This window comes from Saccopteryx bilineata, chromosome 6, assembly GCF_036850765.1.
Source record: "Saccopteryx bilineata isolate mSacBil1 chromosome 6, mSacBil1_pri_phased_curated, whole genome shotgun sequence".
Lineage (NCBI taxonomy): Eukaryota > Metazoa > Chordata > Mammalia > Chiroptera > Emballonuridae > Saccopteryx > Saccopteryx bilineata.
The window spans coordinates 167,374,106-167,398,077 of record NC_089495.1 but is presented as its reverse complement, the minus strand read 5'-3'; the positions used below and the strand labels follow the sequence as shown (position 1 = coordinate 167,398,077).

The 23,972-nt window shown below is 38.2% G+C and overlaps 1 protein-coding gene across 2 annotated transcripts in view; it reads left to right on the top strand.

The window, feature by feature from the left end:
- Positions 1-23,972, top strand: part of KIZ (kizuna centrosomal protein) — a 124,959-nt gene that overhangs the window by 33,643 nt on the left and 67,344 nt on the right. For both annotated transcript variants that reach the window (XM_066237974.1, XM_066237975.1), the window contains 2 exons: positions 3,047-3,692; positions 5,596-5,911. In XM_066237974.1, the coding sequence (XP_066094071.1) occupies positions 3,047-3,692; positions 5,596-5,911 (962 nt within the window). The remainder of the gene's footprint in view (positions 1-3,046; positions 3,693-5,595; positions 5,912-23,972) is intronic.

The window sequence follows — 23,972 nt, the reverse complement described above, 5'->3', positions numbered from 1 at the left end:
ACTCTTCTTTATGGGAAGTTTTTTGATTACTAATTCAATTGCTTACCATGTTACAGGTCTATTCTTATTTTCTCTTTCTTCTTGAGTGTGTCTTTGAAAGAATTTGTCAAATTCATCTCGGTTATCTAACTTCTTGGCACACAGTTTTCAGAGTATTCCCTTATAATCTTTTTATAACTGTAAGATTGGTAACAAAATGCAACTTTCACTTTTGATTTTAGTAACTTGAATCTTTTCTCTTTTTTTTAGTCAGTCTACCTAAAGGTATGCCAATCTGTTGATCTTTTCAAACAACCAACTTTTGGTTTTGTTGATTGTCTCTATTGCTTTTATGTTCTCTAATTCATTTATTTCTGCTCGAATCTTTATTACAGTCAGCCCTACATATTTACAGGCTTTATATCCAAAGATTCAAATAACTGTAGATTGAAAACAGTATTTTCAATCTACAGTTGGGAATCCGTGGATGTGGAGGGCCAACTATATGCATTGTTCTATTCCATTTTATATAAGGGACTTAAGTAACCTCAGATTTTGGTATCCTCAGTGAGTCCTGGAACCAATCATCCAGATACTGAGCAAGGACTGTTTCTGCTTTCTTCTTGCTTTGACATCAAATTGCTCTTATTTTTCTAATTTTTTAGCATGGAAGGTTAGGTTATTGATTTGAGTTCTTTCTCTTTTTTTAAAATAGGCTTTTACAGCTATGCATTTGCTCACCCAGAATTTATTATTGTTGTTTGTTTGTTTAATGACTTTCTAAGCTTATTATGTAAAGTCTGTATTCTTTGTCATGTATTGTCACTGAAGTTTCTGTTCAGTTAGCTTGGTGACTAGCTAATGATTAGACAGAACTTTCTTTAAATGCCAAAAACCAGTAAGTCTCACAGTCTTTGGCAAGGAGCTATGGGTATATGTTGGGGCACACCTTCAACACTCTTCCAGGCCTTCGCCTTTGCTTTGTGCTGCACAAAGCCTCAGGTAAACCTGAGGTGAGAGCTTAAGTTCATCTCAGGGCTTTTCCTAAGTATGCTCACAGTCCTAACATGTGACTGGTCATCTAGATTTCCAGGAATATGTTGGAGCTTTTGAAAGCCCCCTATGGACATCTCATTCACTAACTTTTTCTTTTAAGATTATTTAGTTAGCCTATTGCTTCTCCAACTGTTATCCAATGCTTTAGTAATCCTCAATGTTAAAAATTTGCCTCTGATTATTATCAACAAATTCCCCTGGGAAAAAGGCAGTTGACAGTGTATTTGCTCCCAGTCAGGTCAAATAAAGGTAGTCTGGTAGGTGCTGTCTTCCAGAGAACCACTAGACAGTTCCAATAATGATAGTTTTTCGGGAATGGGACTTTGAAGGAGTTCCATCTCTTCTCTACTCCATTCAATATGTGTTAAGCTGCTGCTTTACAAGCTGTGATTACAGGCTATTGATTTTGAAGGTTACTGCAAATTTTAGGAGGGGGAATAGAAATAAGGCAAGTTAAAAACACCATAAATTCTCCCCAGATAGCTTCAAGCCTCTGGTTAATTTCCAGAGTTCTAAAAGTTATTCTAAAGATGTTTCCTAGTGTTGTTACTTCTTTTATTGAACAGAGAATTTTGAGATGTCCTTATTCCACAGTTTCTCTAACATCCCTGTCCATTTGTTTTTAACTTCAAAATTGTTTCATTCATTTCTGGGAATAGAAAAGGCTGTATATTTGAAGAGGAGGAAAACCTGGATTGTGTTTCAGCTCTGTGTATGACATTTTCCCTCTTTTCCGTCCACTCTGTAGGACCCTGTGAACTAAATGCTATTAGGTGTGTGGAGTTTCCCTCTTTTCCGTCCACTCTGCAGGACCCTGTGAACTAAATGCTATTATGTGTGTGGAGATACTTTGGTCCCTTTGGAAGAAAAGCTGCTTCATAACTATTACTTCCAGTTCTGCTTCCTACTGGGTTTCCTTGATTAAGCCACTGAGCCAGTTGCTAGTGTTTCTCTCCCTTGTGTTTTTAAGGAAGAGAAAATGCTCTTCTCCCCGTAGACATGTCATTAAATTTAAATTGCTTTAAATATTTTAAAAATTACTTCAAGATGTTCAGGAAAAACTTATTATTTTCCCTTTGACTGGAAATTATGATTATTTTACACCTATGCAGTATAGTTCAATGCAATTCTGAATATGATTATTAGAAGATTTTTTTATATTGTACATAATACTAGAAATAGAGTTTTTGTTGTTGTTTTTTTTAAGTGAGAGGAGGGGAGATAGAGAGACAGACTCCCTCTTGCGCCCTGACTGGAATCCACCAGGCAACCTCATTTGGGGCTGATGCTCGAATCATCCACGCTATCCTCAGTGCCTGGGGCTGATGCTTGGACCAGTCAAGCCACTGGCTTCGAGAAGGGAAGGGAAGGGAAGGGGAAGGCAGAGGGATAGAGAAGCAGATGATCACTTCTCTTCTGTGCCCTGACTGGGAATAGAGCCTGGGGTGTCCACACACTGGGCTGACTCTGACTCTCTATCCACTGAGCCAACTTGCCAGGGCCAGAAATTGAGTTTTGAAACCTACAGCAGTTCTTTATATTCTTCTCTCTGTTTCTCTCTCTCTCTTTTTGGTCAGTTACTTCCCTAGCTCCATCAATTTCTAACTTCTCTGTGGAAAGTGGTCAGAATGCATGGCTTTTTAAAACAAAGTAGTGGTTAAATATACATAACATAAATTTACTATTTTAACTATGTTTCAGTGTACAATTCAGTGGAATTAAGTACATTGACATTGTTATGCAATATATTACATCTCTTTTGGAAAAATATAGATTCCATAGTTCCTGAGCAGATTTTGTTTTGTGAACCAATATCTTCATTAAAATTAAGTAGTGTGGGACACACTGGGTTTTGCTTATTCATTTTGAAGGAAGCCATGAGATTCATAAACTGTGGTAGGTGTTGATTTCATTGGTCTTGCTTTTACCTCATTTTATTTCTGAAAACAACTTGAACGGCCTCATTGTGCACACACAGTATGTGTAACTCACATCTCCTTTGGTGCTGCAGGTTGCAGTGCAGGCAGGAATTCACTCAGCAACAGCCCTGTCAGGAGGATTGTATCAACCAGCAACAATCTTTATGGGCCGCCAGATGACAGCCATCTCGAGCATTGGAGATTTCCATGCGGTGCAGAAATCTCCCCAATCCACAAAGAGCTTTTCAATTCCTGACCCACAGTCACACCAACAGATAGCCCAGAGCAGTAATGTGACAGACAGCTGTGTAGTACAGACTAATAGTGACACACAGTGCTTAAAGAAGTCTGACAAAATAGATGGAAAGACATCTCTTCAGATTGCTGAGAAAACGCTAGTCACAGCCAGTCCATTGTCTGAAGAGGAACAAACTCATTGCTTGGAGATAGCAGGCACCACACGTCACAGCAAGAGTAATTTATCTGAAGGCAAAAAGTCTGCTGAACTCCACTCCCTGTTATGGGAGAGATTAGGTCCAGAGAACAGAACCACTGATTTAAAGTGTGACAGTTCCAGTAGATCAGAGGGATCAGAGGGAGAAATACTGACACTAGAACATATTGAAGTCAAGGAAGAAAGAGCCAGACAGCCCATCTCTCCGATAGCAGCCTCAGAATACTGTACATCTGAAAATAAAGATTCTCAAGAGAAGCGTTCTACTGGGCAAGATGTCTCAGGTGGGGTGATAGGCTGAAATTCTTTGCTGATTTATATTGGTATTTAGTTTTTCTGGTTGATAGTGGTCTTATGTAAGAAAAAATATACCTGAATTTTAATCTCCTTATCAAAAAACAAAGGGTCTTTGGCAACACATTTCATTCTAATGAGTTCTTAAATATATATATATATATATGTATGTGTATATATATACATATATATATATATGTATATATATATATGGAAAGATTTTTGCAAATTCTCTTACTTTTAAATCCACTTTGATATATATAAGGTCTACCGGAAAGTTCTGTCTGTTTCTATCACAACAAGTTTCGACACATAAGCACATGTTTATTTGGCGCATGTGTGACTCTCTATTTTTAATCACTTAATGTAAACCTACTGATGTAGCAAATTAACTGAAACAAAGTTGATTCACGTTAGTCTTATGTGTGAAGCCATAGTGTACCCGTGGCTACTGATAAAGTTCATTTACGCCACTGTATTTTTACGAATTTCAACAAGGAAGAAATGCCACAGAAACATGTAGAAATTTATTGAAAGTGTTTGGTGAAGGTACAGTTTCTGATAGGACATGCAGGAGATGGTTTGAAAAATTCGGAACAGGTGATTTCGACCTTTCTGATAAGCCACGTTCTGGGCAACCATCTTTGATCGATGACAATGTTGTTAAGACCATGTTGGAGCAAGATCCTTTTCTGACAACATCGGAGATCACAGAAAGGCTTTATTCAGCTCAGCAAACCATTTCGGACCATATTCGGAAGATAGGATTGGTGTGGAAATATTCAAGATGGGTGCCACATGAATTAGGTCAGAAGAATTTGCATTTTGTTTTATTCCAAAAACGGACACAACTTTCCGGTAGACCTTTTATATATATTATTTTTCTTAAGTGAGAAGCAGGGAGGCATAGACAGACTCCCACATGCGCCTCGACCAGGATCCACACAGCAAGCCCCCTATTGGGTGAAGCCCTGCCCATTTGGGGCTGTTGCTGTGTTGTTTGGCAACTGAGCTATTTTTTGCTCCTGAGGCATGGCCTTGGAGCCATTCTCAGTGCCTGGGGCCAACTTGCTCTATCCAAGCCCTAGACAATCTCTGGTTAACTCATAAATTATCCCCCTACCTCATACCCTCCATCCTTTTAGAAAATAAATTATTTTAAACTTCTGGTGACACACAAGGTGACAAACAGTGGGAGAGGAGGAGAAAGACAGAGAGAAGGGAGATGGGGAGGGGTTGAGAAGCAGATGGTCACTTCTCCTGTGTGCCCTGACCAGGAATTGAACCTGGAACACCCACATATTGTGCTAATGCTCTAACATTGAGCCAGCTGGCCAGGGCCGACTTTGATATTTTAAAAAATATTTCAGTGAGGCCCTGGCTGGTTGGCTTAGTGGTAGAGCGTCGGCCTGGCGTGCAGAGGTCCTGGGTTCGAATCCCGTCCAGGACACACAGGAGAAGCGCCCATCTGCTTCTCCACCCCCCCCTCCTTCCTCTCTGTCTCTCTCTTCCCCTCCCGCAGCCAAGGCTCCATTGGAGCAAAGATGGCCCGGGCGCTGGGGATGGCTCCTTGGCCTCTGCCCCAGGCGCCAGAGTGGCTCTGGTTGCAACAGAGCGACGCCCCAGAGGGGCAGAGCATCGCCCCCTGGTGGGCAGAGCGTCGCCCCCTGGTGGGCATGCCAGGTGGATCCCGGTTGGGCGCATGCAAGAGTCTGTCTGACTGTCTCTCCTCGTTTCCAGCTTCAGAAAAATACAAAAAAAAAAATTTTTTTTTTAGTGAATTTTTAAATACTATAATGAGTTTTGGTTTGTTACTATATGTTTTTAACTGATGAAATAATTCCATCTGTGAGGTAGAATGTTTTAGTAATTCAGTTATATCCCCTCCTACAGTTTATCTTCCTCATGGGGACCTAGAGTCACAGACGCCCTTCAGAATAAGACAGGAAGAGCAAGAGGAGGAGAGCCTGAGCAGCAGCAGCGACCTCACTGTTTCTGTAAGTGAAGATGATCTGATTTTAAGGAGTCCAGAACTACGACCAAATCCCAGTGCAAAGATGGAAGGAGAAGATGGAATGGAGGCTTTAAAATTAATCCACTCTGCGCAAGAAAGAGATGCCCCATCCACTGAGAAACCTAATTATATTTTGCACACCCTAAGCTCTCCAGATTCAAGAAAGGAATCCTCTACTAACTCACCAACAAGAGAGTAAGCCATTTAATTTTTTTTATTCTGCTTTTAATTATAGACATTTTTAGAGGCCATTCTAGTCTTTTAGATAAGGTTTAATTTTCTTTTTTCTCCCCCTTTTTTATGAAATAGCTTTAAAAATCTGAATATCATTGAAATTGGTGACTGGAATATCCAGACAATCCCTGGTTAACTCATAAATTATCCCCCTACCTCATACCCTCCATCCTTTTAGAAAATAAGTTATTTTAAAGTTCTGGTGACACACAAGGTGACAGTTAAAATTACTAGGAATTCAGCTTTAGAGACTAAGAACTTGTATATAATTAATTTGCTTAATTCTTACATCCCTTGATGTATCATTTTTCTCATTTGATTAGATATGAGTTAACAAATTCTTCTAAAGGTATTTCTAAGCCATCTTTCCTTTTCTGAATATAAATATGGGGACACTGGAATCTTTAAAGATTAAAATTTTTTTAAATTTATTGATCATAGATAGTGAAAGAGGAAGTGGGAGAGAGAGAGAGAGAGAACCATCAACCTGCTGTTCCACCCATCTATGCAATCACCAGTTGATTTTTGTATGTGTCCTGGCCAGGGATCGAACCCACAACTTTAGCATATTAGAACAACGCTCTACCAACTGAGCCATGTGGCCAGAAGAGAGGACATTGGAATCTTTGTTCTTAAACTGGAATAACAGCAGTGTTACATACTTTAGCACTTATAATATTCAACTCATAAAAGCTCATATATGATTTTTTACTATTGATTGGCAATAACTGGGTGAAAATGTGTAGGCAACATGGAAACTGTTGAGAGGCAATTCTGCACTTGGCCTGTGGAGGTGCAATGGATAAAGTGTCGTGCTGGAACACTGAGGTTGCCAGTTTGAATCCCTGGGCTTGTCCAGTCAAGGCACATACAACAAATAATTAATGAATACCTAAAGTGAACCAACTATGAGTTGAAACTTCTTGCTCCCTTCCCTCTCCTTTCTCTGTAATATCAATAAGTAAGATCTTAAAAAAAGAGAGAGAGAGAGGAAGGAAGGAGGGAAGGAAGGAAGAAAGGGAGGGAGGGAGGAAAGCAACTCCCCTTTAAAAAGAAAACAAAACAAAACACTGATAGTATCAAATCTGTTTTAGGAAAAGGAGCCCAAGTTAACAAACTAAGGTATCACCTTTTAAAAACAAAGAAACCAAGGCCAGGGACATAGAAGTGACACATAGGTTTTAGAGCCCACTCTCTTATACAGCCTCCCTGACCCCCACATTACCCACCAGAACTTTGTTACACTCAGATGCTATCATTCTTTCTTTCCAATAGCCTGGCGAGAGTAAAGCAAAATGGGCATCCTTGTATATGAGAGTATAAGTTCTCTTTTAAAGCACCATTGTATCTTTTAATATATTCCTTCTTACCACTCATTATCTACTTTTGATGAAAGTTTAATTTCTAGTCTGGTTGTCTCCAAACTGATGTTCAAGAAATATTTATTAAAAGCACATCCACATTGTCCTGTGGAAGGAGAAACCAACATGGTGCCTGTTCTTGGGAAATTTGGTTTATTGCAGAGGCAAGCCAAATGGAATTTCCTACTAATAATACTTCTCTCTCATCAAAGAGGTACATCAACATAATAACATCATTAGAATCTTTATTGCTAGGGTAGACTATATATATTTTGGGTTTTGTATTTGTAGGATTTTTTTATAGCAATGCATTGGACAAGTTAATATTTTAGTAGATTAACTGGGGTATTAGAGTATTTACCCAGGACTCAGTCTTTTTCTGAGATGAAAAAAGTTGTGTCTTGTGTGAAATTAAGAATGTTTTACCTTCCATTCTCCTATATGAATGACTTTTTCCTATGACCTTAAACCAAGCTTCTTGGAATTATGAGATACAGTTTTCCCAAATATGACATATCAAGAATTTTTGAGTATTTATCTTAATAGAATGCATCCAGAATGAAAGGTCAGTCAGTAATGATTGTTTTCTGTGTCTGTTATCAAATTTGAGTCTTTGATTTTCTGTGGTGAAAGACCTCCCACCAAGAATAGGTTGAAGGTGGTTTTAAATGCTGCTGGTTAACCTGCTCATATTGTTGCTGGGTTGGTTTTTTTTTTTGTTTTGGGGTTTTTTTTTTTGAGGTTTTATTTTCTCTTTAGCATGAGCTTCTTCTTTGCTCAGAAGGTTAATTATTAATCCAATGCTAATAGCATCATATTTAGAGAGTAACACTATGACCTCAAATGACCACTATCTCAGTTTACTTTGGGATCTGTTTGGGCCTCAAAGGAAAGTTACTAGACTGAATTTTAGTTAACAATGGTAAAGAGGTGGGACAAAGGAAGACTCATATGAACAGAAAACTGGAACCTCCAATTTGATGAGAATGACGACGATGGGTATTTTGTTTTAGCACATCTGTGTCCCATCTGAACATAAAACTTAAGCTTCCTGGCAGTGAAGGTCAAAAGAGCAGTGCAGTATACTTGATAGTTTCCATGTGGCGAGAAGAGTAAAGCCAGGGGTTATGTTTGCTGTAAGTTTTTGTTTTAAAAATTTTTTAACAGCTTTATTAAGAAATAATTCTGATACCATACAGTCCACCCATTTAAAATGTGTAATTCGAAGGATTTTGGTATAATACATTATTAACTTTTAAAAATTGTGCTAAAATATATTAACATAAAATTTGCCATTTTGTGTACAATTTAGTGACATTGATTACATTCACAATATTGTGCAACTATCACCATTATTTCTCAGAGTTTTTCATCATCCCAGTATACTATACTCCATAACCATTAAGTGATAACTCTCCACTCTGCCCTCCCCTCAATCCCTGGTAACTTGACTAATCTTCCTGACTCTATGAATTGTCTATTCTAGTGGCAATATACAATATTGGTCCTTTTGTGTCTGGCTTGATTCAATTACCATAACATTTTCCAGATTCATCCATTGTAACATATGTCAGAACTTTATTCCCTGTGATCATACTCCTGTATATGAATATACCACATTTTGTTTATCCACTCCTCTGTCGATGTACACTTGGATTGCATCCCCCTTTAAAAATCAAGTGTTTTTGAGAAGCTCCATGATCCACTCCCTTGCATACTTCCAGATATTGAAAATCAGACTGTTTTTATACACATCAATTAATCCTTTGTTATAAACTATAATTATAAGCGATATTAACTCTTATCACAAGAAAGCATACTAGAATGAAAGTGAGTAAAAAGAAATGTTAAAAAAGGAGGACCTTGAATCTTTTTATTCTTTTTTTTTTTTTTTTTTTTTTTAACAGAGACAGAGAGAGAGTCAGAGAGAGGGATAGACAGGGACAACAGACATGTACCGGAAAGCTGAGAAGCATCAATCATTAGTTTTTCGTTGCGTGTTGCGACACCTTAGCTGTTCATTGATTGCTTTCTCATATGTGCCTTGACCATGGGCCTTCAGCAGACCGAGTAACCCCTTGCTTGAGCCAGCGACCTTGAGTCCAAGCTGGTGAGCTTTTGCTCAAACCAGATGAGCCTGCAGTCAAGCTGGCAACCTCGGGGTCTCAAACCTGGGTTCTCCGCATCCCAGTCCAACACTCTTTACACTGCGCCATTGCCTGGTCAGGCGAATCTTTTTATTCTTAAAGAGAAAATAGTTTGCTGCTATTTACTGTAAGTAGTTTGGTACAGAGCCCCATGACTTAAAACACTAGGCCTTTATTATTTTTCATGTGGCAGGTGGTTAGCCCAGTGTCATTTGGGGCCACAGATGTAACTTGCCACTTGTCCCTCATCATCCAGAAAAGTAATCCAGGCTCAGTCACCAGGTGGTGGTAGCAGGGTTCCAAAGACAGCAAGAGGGCACGCCCCAGTGCACAGATACCTTCTGTGTGTCTGCTTGCATCGTCTATTCATGTCCCATTGGCTAAAAAAGTCACAAGACCCAGCCCAGAGTCAAGAGGTAGAGAAATACAGCCTCTTTTGATGAAGTGAGTGGCGATATCATATTGCAGAAAGGCGTACACAGGGATGAAAATTTTATGGTCATGTTTTTTGCAATTCATAGTACTTGAGGACAAATTTAAATACTGTAAAGATAAACTCCATGTGAGTCAGGAAAGGTTTTGTACAGGTGTGGATGCAGCATCTTGAGAGCTGTAGAGGCTTTAGATAGGAAGGAGGAGGAAAGAGGGAAAGTAGGCGATGTTTTAATTTGCAATTTCCTAATAATATGATGTTGAACATCTCTTGAAATACTTATTTACCATTTGTATATCTTCTTTGGTTGTACCTGTTTAGATCTGTTGCCTGTTTTTTAATGGGTTGTTCATTTTCTTATAGTTGAGTTTTAAAAGCTTTTTGTATATTGTAGATACAAGTCTTTTGTCAGGGGGGTAATGTGTTTTGCTAATATTTTCTCCGATTCTGTGTCTTTTTTTAATTGATTTTAATTTATTGTGTTTACATAAATTCAAGTGTCCCACCAAATACATTCCCCCCACCCCATATTCCCTTCAACATCCCCCTTGCCTCCCTCCCCCCCATGCCCTTTCCCCTTCTCTCCAGGATTTGCTTTCCTGCTCTCTATTATGCTGTGTTATGTATATATAATTTCACCAATCTCTTTCCCTTCTCTGATCCCATCCTATCATCCCCTCAATTCTGGGTCTTGTCTTTTTATTCTCTTAACAGAGTATTGCAGAGAAGACAGTTTTATTTTTATTTTTTATTCGTTTGTTTTTTAGACAATCCTGTGGTGGCCAACACCTGCAGCAAGTGCTTACAATTATTGCCAGGGGCCCTGGCCGGTTGGCTCAGCGGTAGAGCGTCGGCCTAGCGTGCGGAGGACCTGGGTTCGATTCCCGGCCAGGGCACACAGGAGAAGTGCCCATTTGCTTCTCCACCCCTCCGCCGCGCTTTCCTCTCTGTCTCTCTCTTCCCCTCCCGCAGCCAAGGCTCCATTGGAGCAAAGATGGCCCGGGCGCTGGGGATGGCTCTGTGGCCTCTGCCTCAGGCGCTAGAGTGGCTCTGGTCGCAACATGGCGACGCCCAGGATGGGCAGAGCATCGGCCCTGGTGGGCGTGCCGGGTGGATCCCAGTCGGGCGCATGCGGGAGTCTGTCTGACTGTCTCTCCCTGTTTCCAGCTTCAGAAAAATGAAAGAAAAAAAAAAACAAACAAACAATTATTGCCAGGGTGAGCCACTTGGTGTGCCCACCACCACTTTGAGGGTCCTAGAAGTATTTTTATTTTAATAATGTCCAACTTATCATTTTGTTTTTTTCATTGTACTTTTGGTATCTTTATTATATGAGGCTTAAGTGTCTGTTTGTTGCTGATAGCTTATTGGTTGCTTGCGTAACTGTACTAGCCAATGGGGTGAAGTTGCCACGGCTGAATGCAAATTGAGCGTGTCAGGGGGAAGGTGAACATTTGTTTGCATTGGCAATCATCTGTTTTACATAAAAACTACGTCTTAACGTAATTTCTTTTAAGAATGCCTCCTAGAAAATACAGCACTGAAGAGGAGAGAAAAGGAGCTAAAACTGCACAAAAATGGCTTTCTCGACAGAAAGAAACCACTGAGCAGAGAAAGACAAGGCTTGCTTCAGTCGCAGAGCAAATGTGTCTTTCTCGGCAAAATGAGACTGATGATCATAGAGAAACAAGGCTTGCCTCAGAACGGACGTAAAATGAAAAATAATTGATGGTCCTCTGTAAAGCGAGCTTAAAAATGATGGAAAGATCTACACAAGAAATGTTGTGTACAAAGAGATCTTTGACATGTGAATTAACATTTTATTATTTAAATCACCTTTATTTATTGAGCTAGCGGTGGCTCTTAAAGAAATGTACCGCCAGTGGTTTCCTTCATTGCACTCTACTTTAAGCAATTAAGCAAGTAGAAGGGGGAAACCCCGTGGGGCACTAAGCAAAGGGGCGTCCTCGCTGCCTGCCCTGGGTAATTCAGTTTGAATTAGCAGACACCTTTGCACAAATCATTTTAATTACAATTTATAATATCTAGAACAACGGTCATTTCGTATGACCGCCGGGCTTTCTAGTTGTATATAAATACTTATCAACCAATCGAAGGTCACCTAGATTTCCTCCTGTTATCTTCTAGAAGTAATATAGTTGGATATTTACATTTAGATCTATGATCCGTTTTGAGTTAATTTTTGTGAAACGAATAAAGTCAGTGTCTGGATTCTTTTTTCTTTTTTTTTTTAAAGGTAGATGTCTATTTCTTCTGGTACCATCTATTAAAAAAAACTATTTTCATTGAATTGTCTGTGTTCCTTCATAAAAGAACAGTTGACTGTATTTGTGTGAGTCTATTTTTGGATTCTGTATTCTAATCCATTTATTTATTTGTTTGTTTATTTGTTTTTCAGCAATATCACTTCGTCTGGGTTATGGTAGCTCTATAGTAAATCTTGAAGTTAGGTAGTGTTAGTCTTCAGACTTCGTTTTTCTATAATACTGTGTTGACTCCTCTTGGTCTTTTGCCTTTTCATATAAACTTTAGAATCAGTTTTTTAATATCCAAAAAAATAACTTTCTGGGATTTTGATTGAGATTGTATTCAATCCATAGTTAAGGTGGGGAGAACTGACATCTTAGAACTGTGGAGTCTTCCTATGCATGAACTTGGAATAGCTCTTCATTTATTTAGATTTTTAATTTCTTGCATCAGTTTTATGGTTTTCTTTATGTAGTTTTTGTATATATATTGTTAGACTTAATTTTAAGTACTTCTTGATGCTAAATATAGTTGATATTGGATTTTTAATTCAACTTCCAATTGTTCATTGCTACTCTATAAGAAAGTGGTTGACTTTTGTAATATATTAACCTTATGTCCTGCGACATTGCTATTGTTACTTATTAGCTCCAGGAGTTTTTTGGGTGGTTTTTTTTTGGGGGGTCAATTCTTTGGGATTTTCAACACAGACAAGCATGTTATCTGTGAATAAAGACAGTTTTATTTGTTTTTAATCTGCATGCCTTAATTTTCTTTTCTTGTCTTGATGCATTAGCTTCTAGTACAGTGTTAAAGTAATGGTGAGAGGAAACATCTTTTCCGCGTTCCTGATCTTACAAAGATAGCATCTAGTTCTTCCCCTTTTAATATAAGGCTAGCTGTAGGGTTTTTCTAAATGTTCTTTATCAAGTTGAGGAAGTTCCCCTCTATTCCTAATTTACTAAGGGTTTTTATCATGAATGGGTGTTGACTGTTGTCTCATGTTTTTTCTGCACCTAATGACATGATCAACTGTCTTTTCTTCTTTAGCTAGTGGATTGACAGATTACATTCATTGATTTTCAAATGTTGACTTGGTCTTCTTTCTATACCTGGGATAAAATCTACTTGGTGTGTAATTTTTTTATACATTGTTAGATGCAGTTTGCTAATATTTTGTTAAGGATATTTTCATCTGTATTCATGAGAGGTACTGGTCTGTAGTTTTCCTTTCTTGTAATGTCTTTATTTGGTTTTGGGGTAAGGCTAGTGCTAGCCTTTAGAATGAGTTAGGGAGTAATTCCTCTGCCTCTATCCTCTGAAAGAGATTGTAGAGAATAGGTATAATTTCTTCTTTAAATATTTAGTAAAATTCACTGGTAAATTCATTTGGTCCTGGTGCTTTCTGTTTTGGAAAATTAATTATTTTTTCAATTTTTAACATATATGGTTTAATTAATATTATCTATTTCTCTGGGTCAGATTTGATAGATTGTGTCCTTCAAGAAATTGGCCAGCGGTTGGCTCAGCGGTAGAGCGTCGGCCTAGCGTGCGGAGGACCCGGGTTCGATTCCCGGCCAGGGCACACAGGAGAAGCGCCCATTTGCTTCTCCACCCCTCTGCCGCACTTTCCTCTCTGTCTCTCTCTTCCCCTCCTGCAGCCAAGGCTCCATTGGAGCAAAGATGGCCCGGGCGCTGGGGACGGCTCTGTGGCCTCTGCCTCAGGCGCTAGAGTGGCTCTGGTCGCAACATGGCAACGCCCAGGATGTGCAGAGCATCGCCCCTGGTGGGCGTGCCGGGTGGATCCCGGTCGGGTGCATGCGGGAGTCTGTCTGACTGTCTCTCCCTGTTTCCAGCTTCAGAAAAATGAAAAGAAAAAAAAAAAAAGAAAAAAAAAAAAGAAATTGGCCAGTTTCATCTAAGTTAACAAACTTGTGAGCATAGTGTTGTTTTATATTATTCTCTTATCCTTTTAATGTTCATGGCATCAATACTGATGGTCTCTCATTCATTTCTGGTATTTGTCTCTTCTCTCTCTCTCTCTCTTTTTCTGGTTAGCCTGTTGTTATGGACTGAATGTTTGTGGTCCTCTAAAGTTCCTATATTGAAATACCAACACTGAATGTGTTGTAAATAGAGTCTGTGAGGAGGTGGTATAGGTTAAATAAGTCATTAAGTGTGTGGCCCTAATCCTATAGGGCTAGTGTACTTATAAGTAGAGGAAGAGATGCCAGAGCTCTCTTTCTTTGCCATGTGAGAACATAGTAAGAAGTGTCTTAATAAGAACTAAATCAGCTAGCACCTTGATCTTAGATTTCCCTGCCTCCAAAATTGTGAAAAATAAATTTCTGTTGTTTAAGTCATCCAGTTTGTGGCATTTTGTTATTCCAAGCAGACTAAAATACCTGGCTAGCGAATTATCCATTTTGTTGGGCTTTTTTTTATTTTTCAAAGAACTAGCTTATTGTTTTGTTGATTTTTGTTTTCAATTTTATTGGCTTTTTGCTCTAAATTTTACTATTTTTTCCTTTCGCTCTCTTTATATTTAATTTGTTCTCCTTTTTCCTAGTTTCCTAAGATGAAAACTTAAGATTCTTGATTCTGGATCTTTCTTCTTTTCTCATATATGCATTCAATGCTTTAAATTTCCCTGTAAGCATTGCTTTTCACTGTATCTCACAGTTTTTGAGAAATTGTATTTTTATTTTCATTCAGCTCAAAATAGTTTTACATTTATATTTAGAATTCTTCTTTGACCCATGTTATTTAGTAGTGTGCTGTTCAGTCTCCAAATATTTTGAGATTTTCTAACTAATCTTTTGTTATTGATCTTTTAGTTTAATTTCATTGTGGTCTAAGAGCATACTTTCTATCAATTCTGTTCTTTTAATTTTATTGAGGTTTGTTGTATGGCCCAGAATGTGGAAAATGTTCCATGTGAGCTTGAGAAGAATGTATATTTTTGCTGTTGAATGAACTGTCCTATTAATGTCAATTAGATCCAGTTGATATATGGTGCTATTCATTTAAACTATATTCTTCCTGCTTGTCAATTACTGATAGAGGTGATGAAATGTTCAACTATAGTAGTGGATTTATCTGTTGCTCCTTGCAGTTCCGTCAGTTTTTGCCTACGTATTCCGATGCTCTGTTGTTAGATGCATACACAGTAAGGATTTCTGTGACATTCCTAGGTGTAATTTTTCTGATATTTATCCTTCTTGCTATTCTCTGAGAATCCTGTAACTATGATTTTGTATCTGCCATTAACTTTGGAAGTTCTTAGCCATTATTCAAATGTTCCTTTTGCTCCTTTCTCTTTTTGTTCCACTAGTATTCCTTTTGTAAGTTTTGTAAGAAATGTCCAAACTCTCCTTCAAAGTGGCGCTATATTTTCCATTCCCACCAGCCTTGAATGAGAGTTCTTGTTGTTCTGCATCCTCACCAGCATTTGGTGTTAGTGTTCTAGATTTTGGCCATTCTCATAGGTGTATAGTGGTATCTCGTTGTTTTAATTGCATTTCCCTCATGACACATGAGGAGCATCTTTTCATATGCTTATCTATATTACCATCTATGTATCTTCTTTAGTGAGGTGTCTGTTTAAATCTTTGGCTTATTTTTTAATAGGGTAGTTCATTTTTTATTACTGAGTTTTATGAGTTCTGTGTGTATTTTGGATGAGCCCGTTATCAGATGTGTCTTTTGCAAATATTTTTTTGCAATCTGTTGCTTGTTTACTCATTCTCTTGACATCTCTGTAGAGTACGTGTTTAATTTTAACAAAGTCCAGCTTATCAATTATGTTTTTCATGGATCATGACTTCAGTGTTGTGTCTAAAAAGTCATAACTGTACCCAAGGCCATCTAGGTTTTCTCCCTTATCTTCTAAAAATTTTATTGTTTTGTGTTTTACATTTAGGTCTGTGATCCATTTTGAGTGAAGATTTGTGAAGATGTAAGGTCTGTGTTTAGATTCTTTTTTTTGCATCTAGATGTCCAGTTGTTCCAGCACGTAGGTGAATATGTAACATAGTTTTTTGGCTGGTTATCCTTTATTTGAAAGTACTTTTTTAATTGAGCTATAGCTGACATGTAATCTTACTTTAGTTTCAGATGTACAACATAATGATTTGATATTTGTATATATTGTGAGATGATTATTACAATATGGCTAGTTAACATGCCTCACCACAAATTGTTACAAATTTTTTTCTTATGAGAATTTTTAAGATCTATACACTTAGCAGCTTTTAGATATACAATACAGTATTATTAACTATCGTTGCTATGCTCTACATTCTATCCTCAGGACTTATTTATTTTATAACTGAGTTTGTACCTGTTGACTGCCTTCAGCCATCTGGCCCCCCTACCCTCACCCACTTTTGACAACCGCCAGTCTGTTCTAAGTACTTACTCATTGGGGTTTTAGTTTCGTTTTGTTTTAGATTTCACATGTCGATGAGATCATATGGTATCTGGCTTTCTCTGTTTGACTCACTTCACTTAACATAATGCCCTCAGAGTCCCCCCATGTTTCAGAGTCCACCATAAATAATAAATATCTCATTGTGTATATGTATTCTTTATTAATTCGTCCATCAATGGACACAGGTTACTTCCATGTCTTGGCTATTGTAAATAATGCTGCAGTTAATATGGGGATGAATATATCTTTTCAAGTTAGTGTTTTATTCCTTTTGAATAAATACCCAAAAGTGGAATTGCTGGATAATATGGTTATTAATATGGTTCTATTTTTAATTTTTTGAGGAACCATAATAATGTTTTTCACAGCTGCTGTACCAATTTACATTCTCACAAACAGTGCATGAGGATACCCTCTTTTCCACATTTTTGCTGACACTATTTGTTGTCTTTTTGATAATAGCAGTTCTGACAGGTGTGGCTTTGGTTTGCATTTCCATGATGATTAATAACGTTGAGCACCTTTTCATGTACTTACTGGCTATCTGTATGTCTTCTTTGAAAAAATGTTTGTTCAGATCCTCTGCACTTTTTTTTTTTTTTTTTTTTGGTGGTAAAGACAGAGACAGGGAGAGGGACAGACAGACAGGAAGGGAGAGAGATGAGAAGTATCAATTCTTCGTTGCGGCACCTTAGTTCTTCATTGATTTCTTTCTCATATGTGCCTTGACTGGGGGCTACAGCAGACCAAGTGACCCCTTGTTCAAGCCAGCGACCTTAGGCTCAAGCTGGTGAGCCTTGTTCAAACCAGATGAGCCCGCGCTCAAGGTGGAAATCTTGGGGTTTTGAACCTAATCTTCTGTGTCACAGTACGACACTCTATCCACTGCGCCACTGCCTGGTCAGGCTCTGCACATTTTTTAATTGGATTTTTTTTTCCTACTGACTTGTACGAGTTCTTTATATATATTTTGAATATTAGTTTCTTATTGGATGTATGACTTGTAAATATTTTCTCTTCTGTAGGTTGCCTTTTTATTTTGTTAATAGTGTCCTTTACTGTACAGAAGTTTTTAGTGTGATATAATCCTACTTGTTTATTTTTGGTTTTGTGGCCTGTGCTATCAGTGATATATGCAACTAATTGTTGCTAAGATCAATGCCAGGTATTTTCTTCTAAGAGTTTTATAGTTTCATGTCTTACATTTAAGTCTAATCTGTTTTGAGTTTTTTGTTTGTATGGTATAAGAGGCCACCTTTATTTCTTTGCATGTGGCTATCCTGTTTTTTAACATCATTTGTTGAAGAGGGAGACTCTTTTCCTCACTGTGTACTTTTGAGACTGTTGTCGAAGACTAGTTGACTGTGTGCATGGATTATTTTGTTCTGTATATCTGTGCTTCTGCCGGCACCATACTGTTTTGATTACTGTAGCTTTGCAGTACGTTTTGAAATCAGTTAGTGTGAATCCCCCTGCTTTGTTCAATTATTCTCAATATTATTTTGGCTATTAAGAGTTGTTTGTGGTTCCACATGATTTTTTTTCCTATTTCTTTAAAAAATGCCACTAGGACTTTGCCCATGGACATAAGATATATTTTCATTTATTTGTGTCTTCTTTAAATTCTTTCAATAGTGTTTTGTACTTTTCAGTATTTAAGTCTTATGCCTCCTTGGTTGAGTTTATTTCTAAGCATTTTATTCTTTTCGATGCTACTGTAAATAAGATTATTTTCTTAGTTTTCTTTTTGGATTTTTTATCATATAGAACACACAACTGATTTGTGTGTGTTGACTGTATCTTGTAATTTTACTTAATCATAAAAGTACATTTTAACGTTATTTCCCTGAGAAAAACATTAGGGTGTGAGCATAAATAGGAAAGTAGACCAAGATCTGACTCCACATTCAAGATCAGGAAGATCAGAAGGAGCCAGAAAAGGAGTCTGAGAAAGAATAAGGAGAACTGAGGACCTGTGCTGCTGATGCCAAGTAGAGCGTTTCAAGTGGGGTTTAGAAAGATTGAGTAACAGGGCTGGTTGGAGGAGCAGCTAGCGCCCAAACTGACAGATGCCAGAATTCTTGCTCTAAATCTCTGTGCTTTACCACATATATCACAATCATAATGGTGATAGACCCTTCAATAGCACTAACTCTGTGCCACGTACTGTTGTAAGAGCTTTATTTATAATAATCCATTTATTCCTATTATCGCCATTTTATAGAGAATGAGACTGAGACACAGAGTGGTTATGTTCCGTCACAAAGTGGCTTAGTGTACTTTGAACTCGGCCATCTGGGTTCAAAATCTGTATTCTGAACTGGTACCCTGAGCTATATCCCAATTACTCTACTGCCTAAGTAACTAGAGTATCATCAAGGATAAATTTTAGAAGGTTGAATAAGGAAGCTCAAGAAGCAAGTTAGATTATTTAATTAGAATTGGAAAATAAAATTAAGCAGTGGCAATTTGACCCTTTGCTGTGTTCATATTGAGTTTTGTGCCTTCCAGCCGCTAGTAAGCTGATGAAGTGCTGTGTGCCTTTTCTCAAGTTTGAGCAAAGTACTTGCAAAGTTGCTTTGTTCTTTCTACCCTTGGAATGCTTTCTTTCCTGAAAGCAAAACAGAGAGCTGCCTTTTAAGCTAAGTCAAATGAAAGCCTTGTTTTCTCAAGGTCATAAAAGTCTGATCTCATCCAGTGATTTTTAATTTTAATTTAGCCCCTCTTCAAAGTTATTCAATAAATATAGGAAGCAGTTGCATCCGAGAAAGATTTGCTGCTGAAAATTATATTGCCTGGAATAATAGTTTACAACTTTGTTCTTTTAGAATTTACCCTAAATTCACTTTAAGTGCAACTGGAGGCATATTTTAGATTCCATGACCCTTCAGAAGTGACTGTGCCTTCAGATATCTGTTCTCAGTTGCCTTTACTCTTCACTACTATCACTTCTTTTTCCTGGACATGTTCTCTGCCCCCAACACAGGTAGCCGCCTGAACTTTTTTTGCCACCCCATTCTGGTTTTTGTTCCCAAAGTAAGGTTCTGCATTACACCTTCGGAAAAAAGCCCTGTGCCAGCAGGTGGGGCCATCAGTGAGTCCCTTCATGTACCTGGCACTTCACTCCCCAGTCTTGCCTGTTTCTCTCCTGTTAACTATTTTGATCTGAAAAAAAAAAATCTGAGACTATCCTGATCTTTATTTTGATTTAAATTTCAAAAGTCCAAAAGCTTCGAAGAGGGCAGTAGTCCTGAGACTTGATCCTTGGCAAAGTAGGCAGTAATCACAGTCATTATCACTAGGTTTCTGTACAGCTGTTAAAAGAAGACTCCATTGATCAGCTGGAACTTGGTTCCCAGCCTTTGCAACCATCTCACCATAGACTGCTGGCCTCAGCCAGAGGAGGTGGGTGACTTGAAGCAAAGGCAGCCTGGGGATACTGCACTTGTAAAGGTGACAGCATGAAGAATTTTCTTTAACTTTTCTTGCAAGACATCTACTGGTGCAAATGCCCTCAATTTTTGTTTGATTAGTCCTTAAATGCTCATGTGTATATTCAGATTTTCATTTATCTTGAGCCAGCTTTGAAAATGGATAATGTACTAGAGATTCATCTACTAAGTTTTCAACTTTGTGAGCATATTTTATATTTTAGAATGTCTACTGTGTCAATAATTATATTCCTTTTTTCACTCATAATTTTATGTCTGCTCTACTTTTATCAATCCTGCATGAGATTTTCTTATTTTATCAATTTCTTCAAATAATCAGATTTGATGCCATCTATTGCTTTTTTAAAATCTCATTTTTTTTTTCTGTTACTATCTTTATTCTATTTTCCTTTTCTTGGTTTTGCCATGTGGGTCTTTTTCCAGGTGTAATTGAATGCCTGATTTTCAGTCTCTCTCATTTTTGAGCATGTGCCTTGAAGCTGTGAACTTCCATTTAGCACTGCTTTCACCTGTACCTACTGCTTCACAGCCATTCAGTTTTAAGTATTTTAATTTAATTATCTAAATTTTTACAATTATTACACTTATTTCTTTGACAGGCATTATTTAGAAGTGATTCATTTTTTTAAATATTGGAGGGGAAGAGGACTATTCATTATAGATTTCTGATTTTATTGTGTTTTTGACAATGTGCTCTGAATAACATCTGTTCTTTAGTTTTTGTTGATTATCCATAGTAATGACCAATTTATATAAATGCCCATGAATGCTTTAAATGAATGTATTATTGACTGTTTGTTGGGTGCAGAGTTCTATATGTTTTCATTAGCTGGAGTTTATTAATTACATAGTTCTACTTATCTGTATATTTACTAATTTTTGTTTAATTATGGCAGAGGCCATAGAGCCATCCTCAGTGCCCGGGCCAGCTTTGCTCCCATGGAGCCTTGGCTGCGGGAGGGGAAGAGAGAGACAGAGAGGAAGGGGGGGGGGAGGGGTGGAGAAGCAGATGGGGCGCTTCTCCTGTGTGCCCTGGCCGGGAATCGAATCCAGGACTCCTGCACGCCAGGCCGACGCTCTACCACTTTGGGTCATTTTTATCCAAGTCTGAGGACAGAGGTGGTTTGAAGTCAGGATTTAGTCCCTTTAATAACCAGAATACTTATGTTTCACTCTTATCTAGAGGAAGTAGCCCTTTGAGTTTCCAGTTTAAAGTGTGGGTATTTATTGATTTTCCCTCTTTTGGTGGAGCTGGACTTCAGTTTCTATTTTTCAGCTCTGAGGTGGTTGAAAGTTTCACTGAGTTTCTCAGAGTCTCAACTGCCTTTTCTGGAATTGGCATATACTCTTCAAAGAAAAGTTGCCCCAAATGTTGGGCTCATTGCTCAGAATTTTCTCTCTTTTTTTTTTTAGATTTTGATTCTGAAATTCTTTGTTACCTTATCTTTATATGCTATCAAAGAGATATTAAGGATTGGGCTGCATTAGCTAGGATGCCATTACAAGCAGCTGAGGTCCTTATCCTTATATAATAATAAAATAAATGTTATTGAAATATAGCATACATATAGAAAAGGGAACAAATCTTGAGTGTATACTACTCAGTTAATTAGCACAGTGAGCACACTTTATAATCCCTCCCCAGTCAAGAATTATCAACGTCCTGAATTGTGCCCAGTGGCTCCCGACCTCCTCCCTCATAATCACTTCCACTTGGCTTCTTCCTTTCTGAAGACCTAGGAAACTAGCTATCATTTGGCTCCTTTCAGTTTTAATTATGAAATTCATAGCTTTGACCAAGTAATTTCTAATTTGGTTTGCCCTTTACCTTTCAAATCTATTACTAGGATGGTTTTCTCCCATTCTGTTTTATCTTTCGTCCCCATGATGAGCCCTCTTAAGCCCTCTCAAGTCTTTTAACAATTTGTTTCTTTAGATAGGTTACAAGACTCTCTTGTTACAAGACTCTCTTGTTTTCCTATGTGTGCTTTTTAGAAAGCTTTCCAAACTCATGACCACCTGCTGACATGTAGAATATGCTATTTCAGAATGTTGTTTATACACATTTATGAAAAATTAACAGAATATTAACCTATTTTCTTTTATTTCTCATGTCAGGCTAGCCATGCCCCTAATCCCTTTCTTTAACTAGAGGTGGTCATGAGAAATCAGGAACTTTCTGTTTTGGTTTGGAATGTTCTTTTGCTTTCTCCCTGTTCTGGATATGTCATGAAACCAAAGGAAGAATGGCAAAGCAACTGTGATCTTGAATCTCCTTTTGACCAATCTTACAATTGATTAATTGAACTTGACTTCTCAGTTTTTATTTACCTTCTTCATCAGATTTCGTTTTCCAGCTCAGGTGGTTGGCATATTGACATCTGGTAATTAATTACTTAATGATAATTGGATGTAATGGTTATGGAAGTTAATATTCAGGAATAGCCTGGCTGGGTAGCTCAGCTGGTTAGAGCGTTGCCCTGATATGCCATGGTTATAGGTTCTTGTATGTTGGGGCACATACAAGAATCAACTGAATGCATAAATAAAGTGAAAGAAAAAAGTGATGTTTCTCTCTCTGTGTCTCCCTTCCTCTGTCTCTAAAATAAAATTAAAAATAAAAAGATGCATATGAGGTAAACCAGGAATAGCCAACTATTGTCTATTTTTTTTTTAATTTAGAAATGAACTTGGTTTCTCTCTTTCCTACTTTTGGCTCTTAGAAATTTAATAAATTTAATTTCTACCATCAGAGAATCAGAATCATGACAAAATGGCCATTTTTGTTTTACTAGCCCCTTTCGTTGAGAGGTGTTAGGCATGACATGTTGTAAGTCTAGCCTATGCACAGTTAGCACTAGTGTGTGAGGTCATCAGTAAGGCCCTAGAACTCTGACAGGTAACCAGGAAATCTCCATCCCAATAGGTGCGATCAGAAGTTTTCCTAAAAAATGGGATACCTTCCAGATAATCAGGGCTCAAAATTTATCATAATGGAAAATCATAGGCTAATCAGCTGTGGATGTAGCATCTGGAAGAAGGTCAGCCTGCAGCCCAGGAAAGGGAAAGCCAGAGGTAGAGTTGGATAGTTATATATCCAGTACTTTTCAGGGGAGAAGGCACTATTTTTAGGAATGGACAACTTGGAAGATGTTCTCTGGAATGGGACAATAGTGTTTTACCACATCTCACCTTAACCTACTCGAAATCTTTAATATTTTGTTAGGGTTAGTGTAATGCCAGTGGCCAAGGCCAGGCAGGTCCACACTGGGTTCGGGCAGATGACAGGGAAACTGCAGAGCCAGTTAGGCCATTCAGCTTAATCAAGTCTCCCAATGGCAGATGAGCACACAGGCAAGAGAAAACCACTTCTCAGCAAAGAAACAGCAAGAATGGCCCCTCATAGTGGTGGGCAGGTAATCTGCCATCTGCAGTCCCCTGAGCCAAGCACCCATAGCCTTACATAGGCCATACACACATAGTGCTGCCACGTGCTCATGTACTAGTCAGGGAAAGTGCTTGCAGCCGGCAAACCGGTAAACCAGCAAGCCTACAGCTGCCCTACAGTTAGACTTAAGGTTATTATATAAACATGTTATGCTAATGTTTATAATAATGGTAATAATTTCTATCATCTTTAAGTGCTTACTATGTACCAGAAGCTGTGCCAGCTGCTTTATACACATTGTGTCATTTGCTACAGCTACCCTGTGCAGAGGAGGGGTCGTTACCTGCGCTCACTGAGAAGGGGCCTGGAATCTCTCTGCTCAGGCTGTGCTCACTGACGGGCACTTTCCTATGCTTAGGGGGGCAGGTGGGCCGGGCTGCTTTCCTAGTTTTGTGTCTCTGGAGCTCCCTCTTCTGTGGTTCTTCCAGAATGTTTGTAAGTGGTCTGTTATTGTCTTGGATCTCTTGGCTCTTGTCCTATT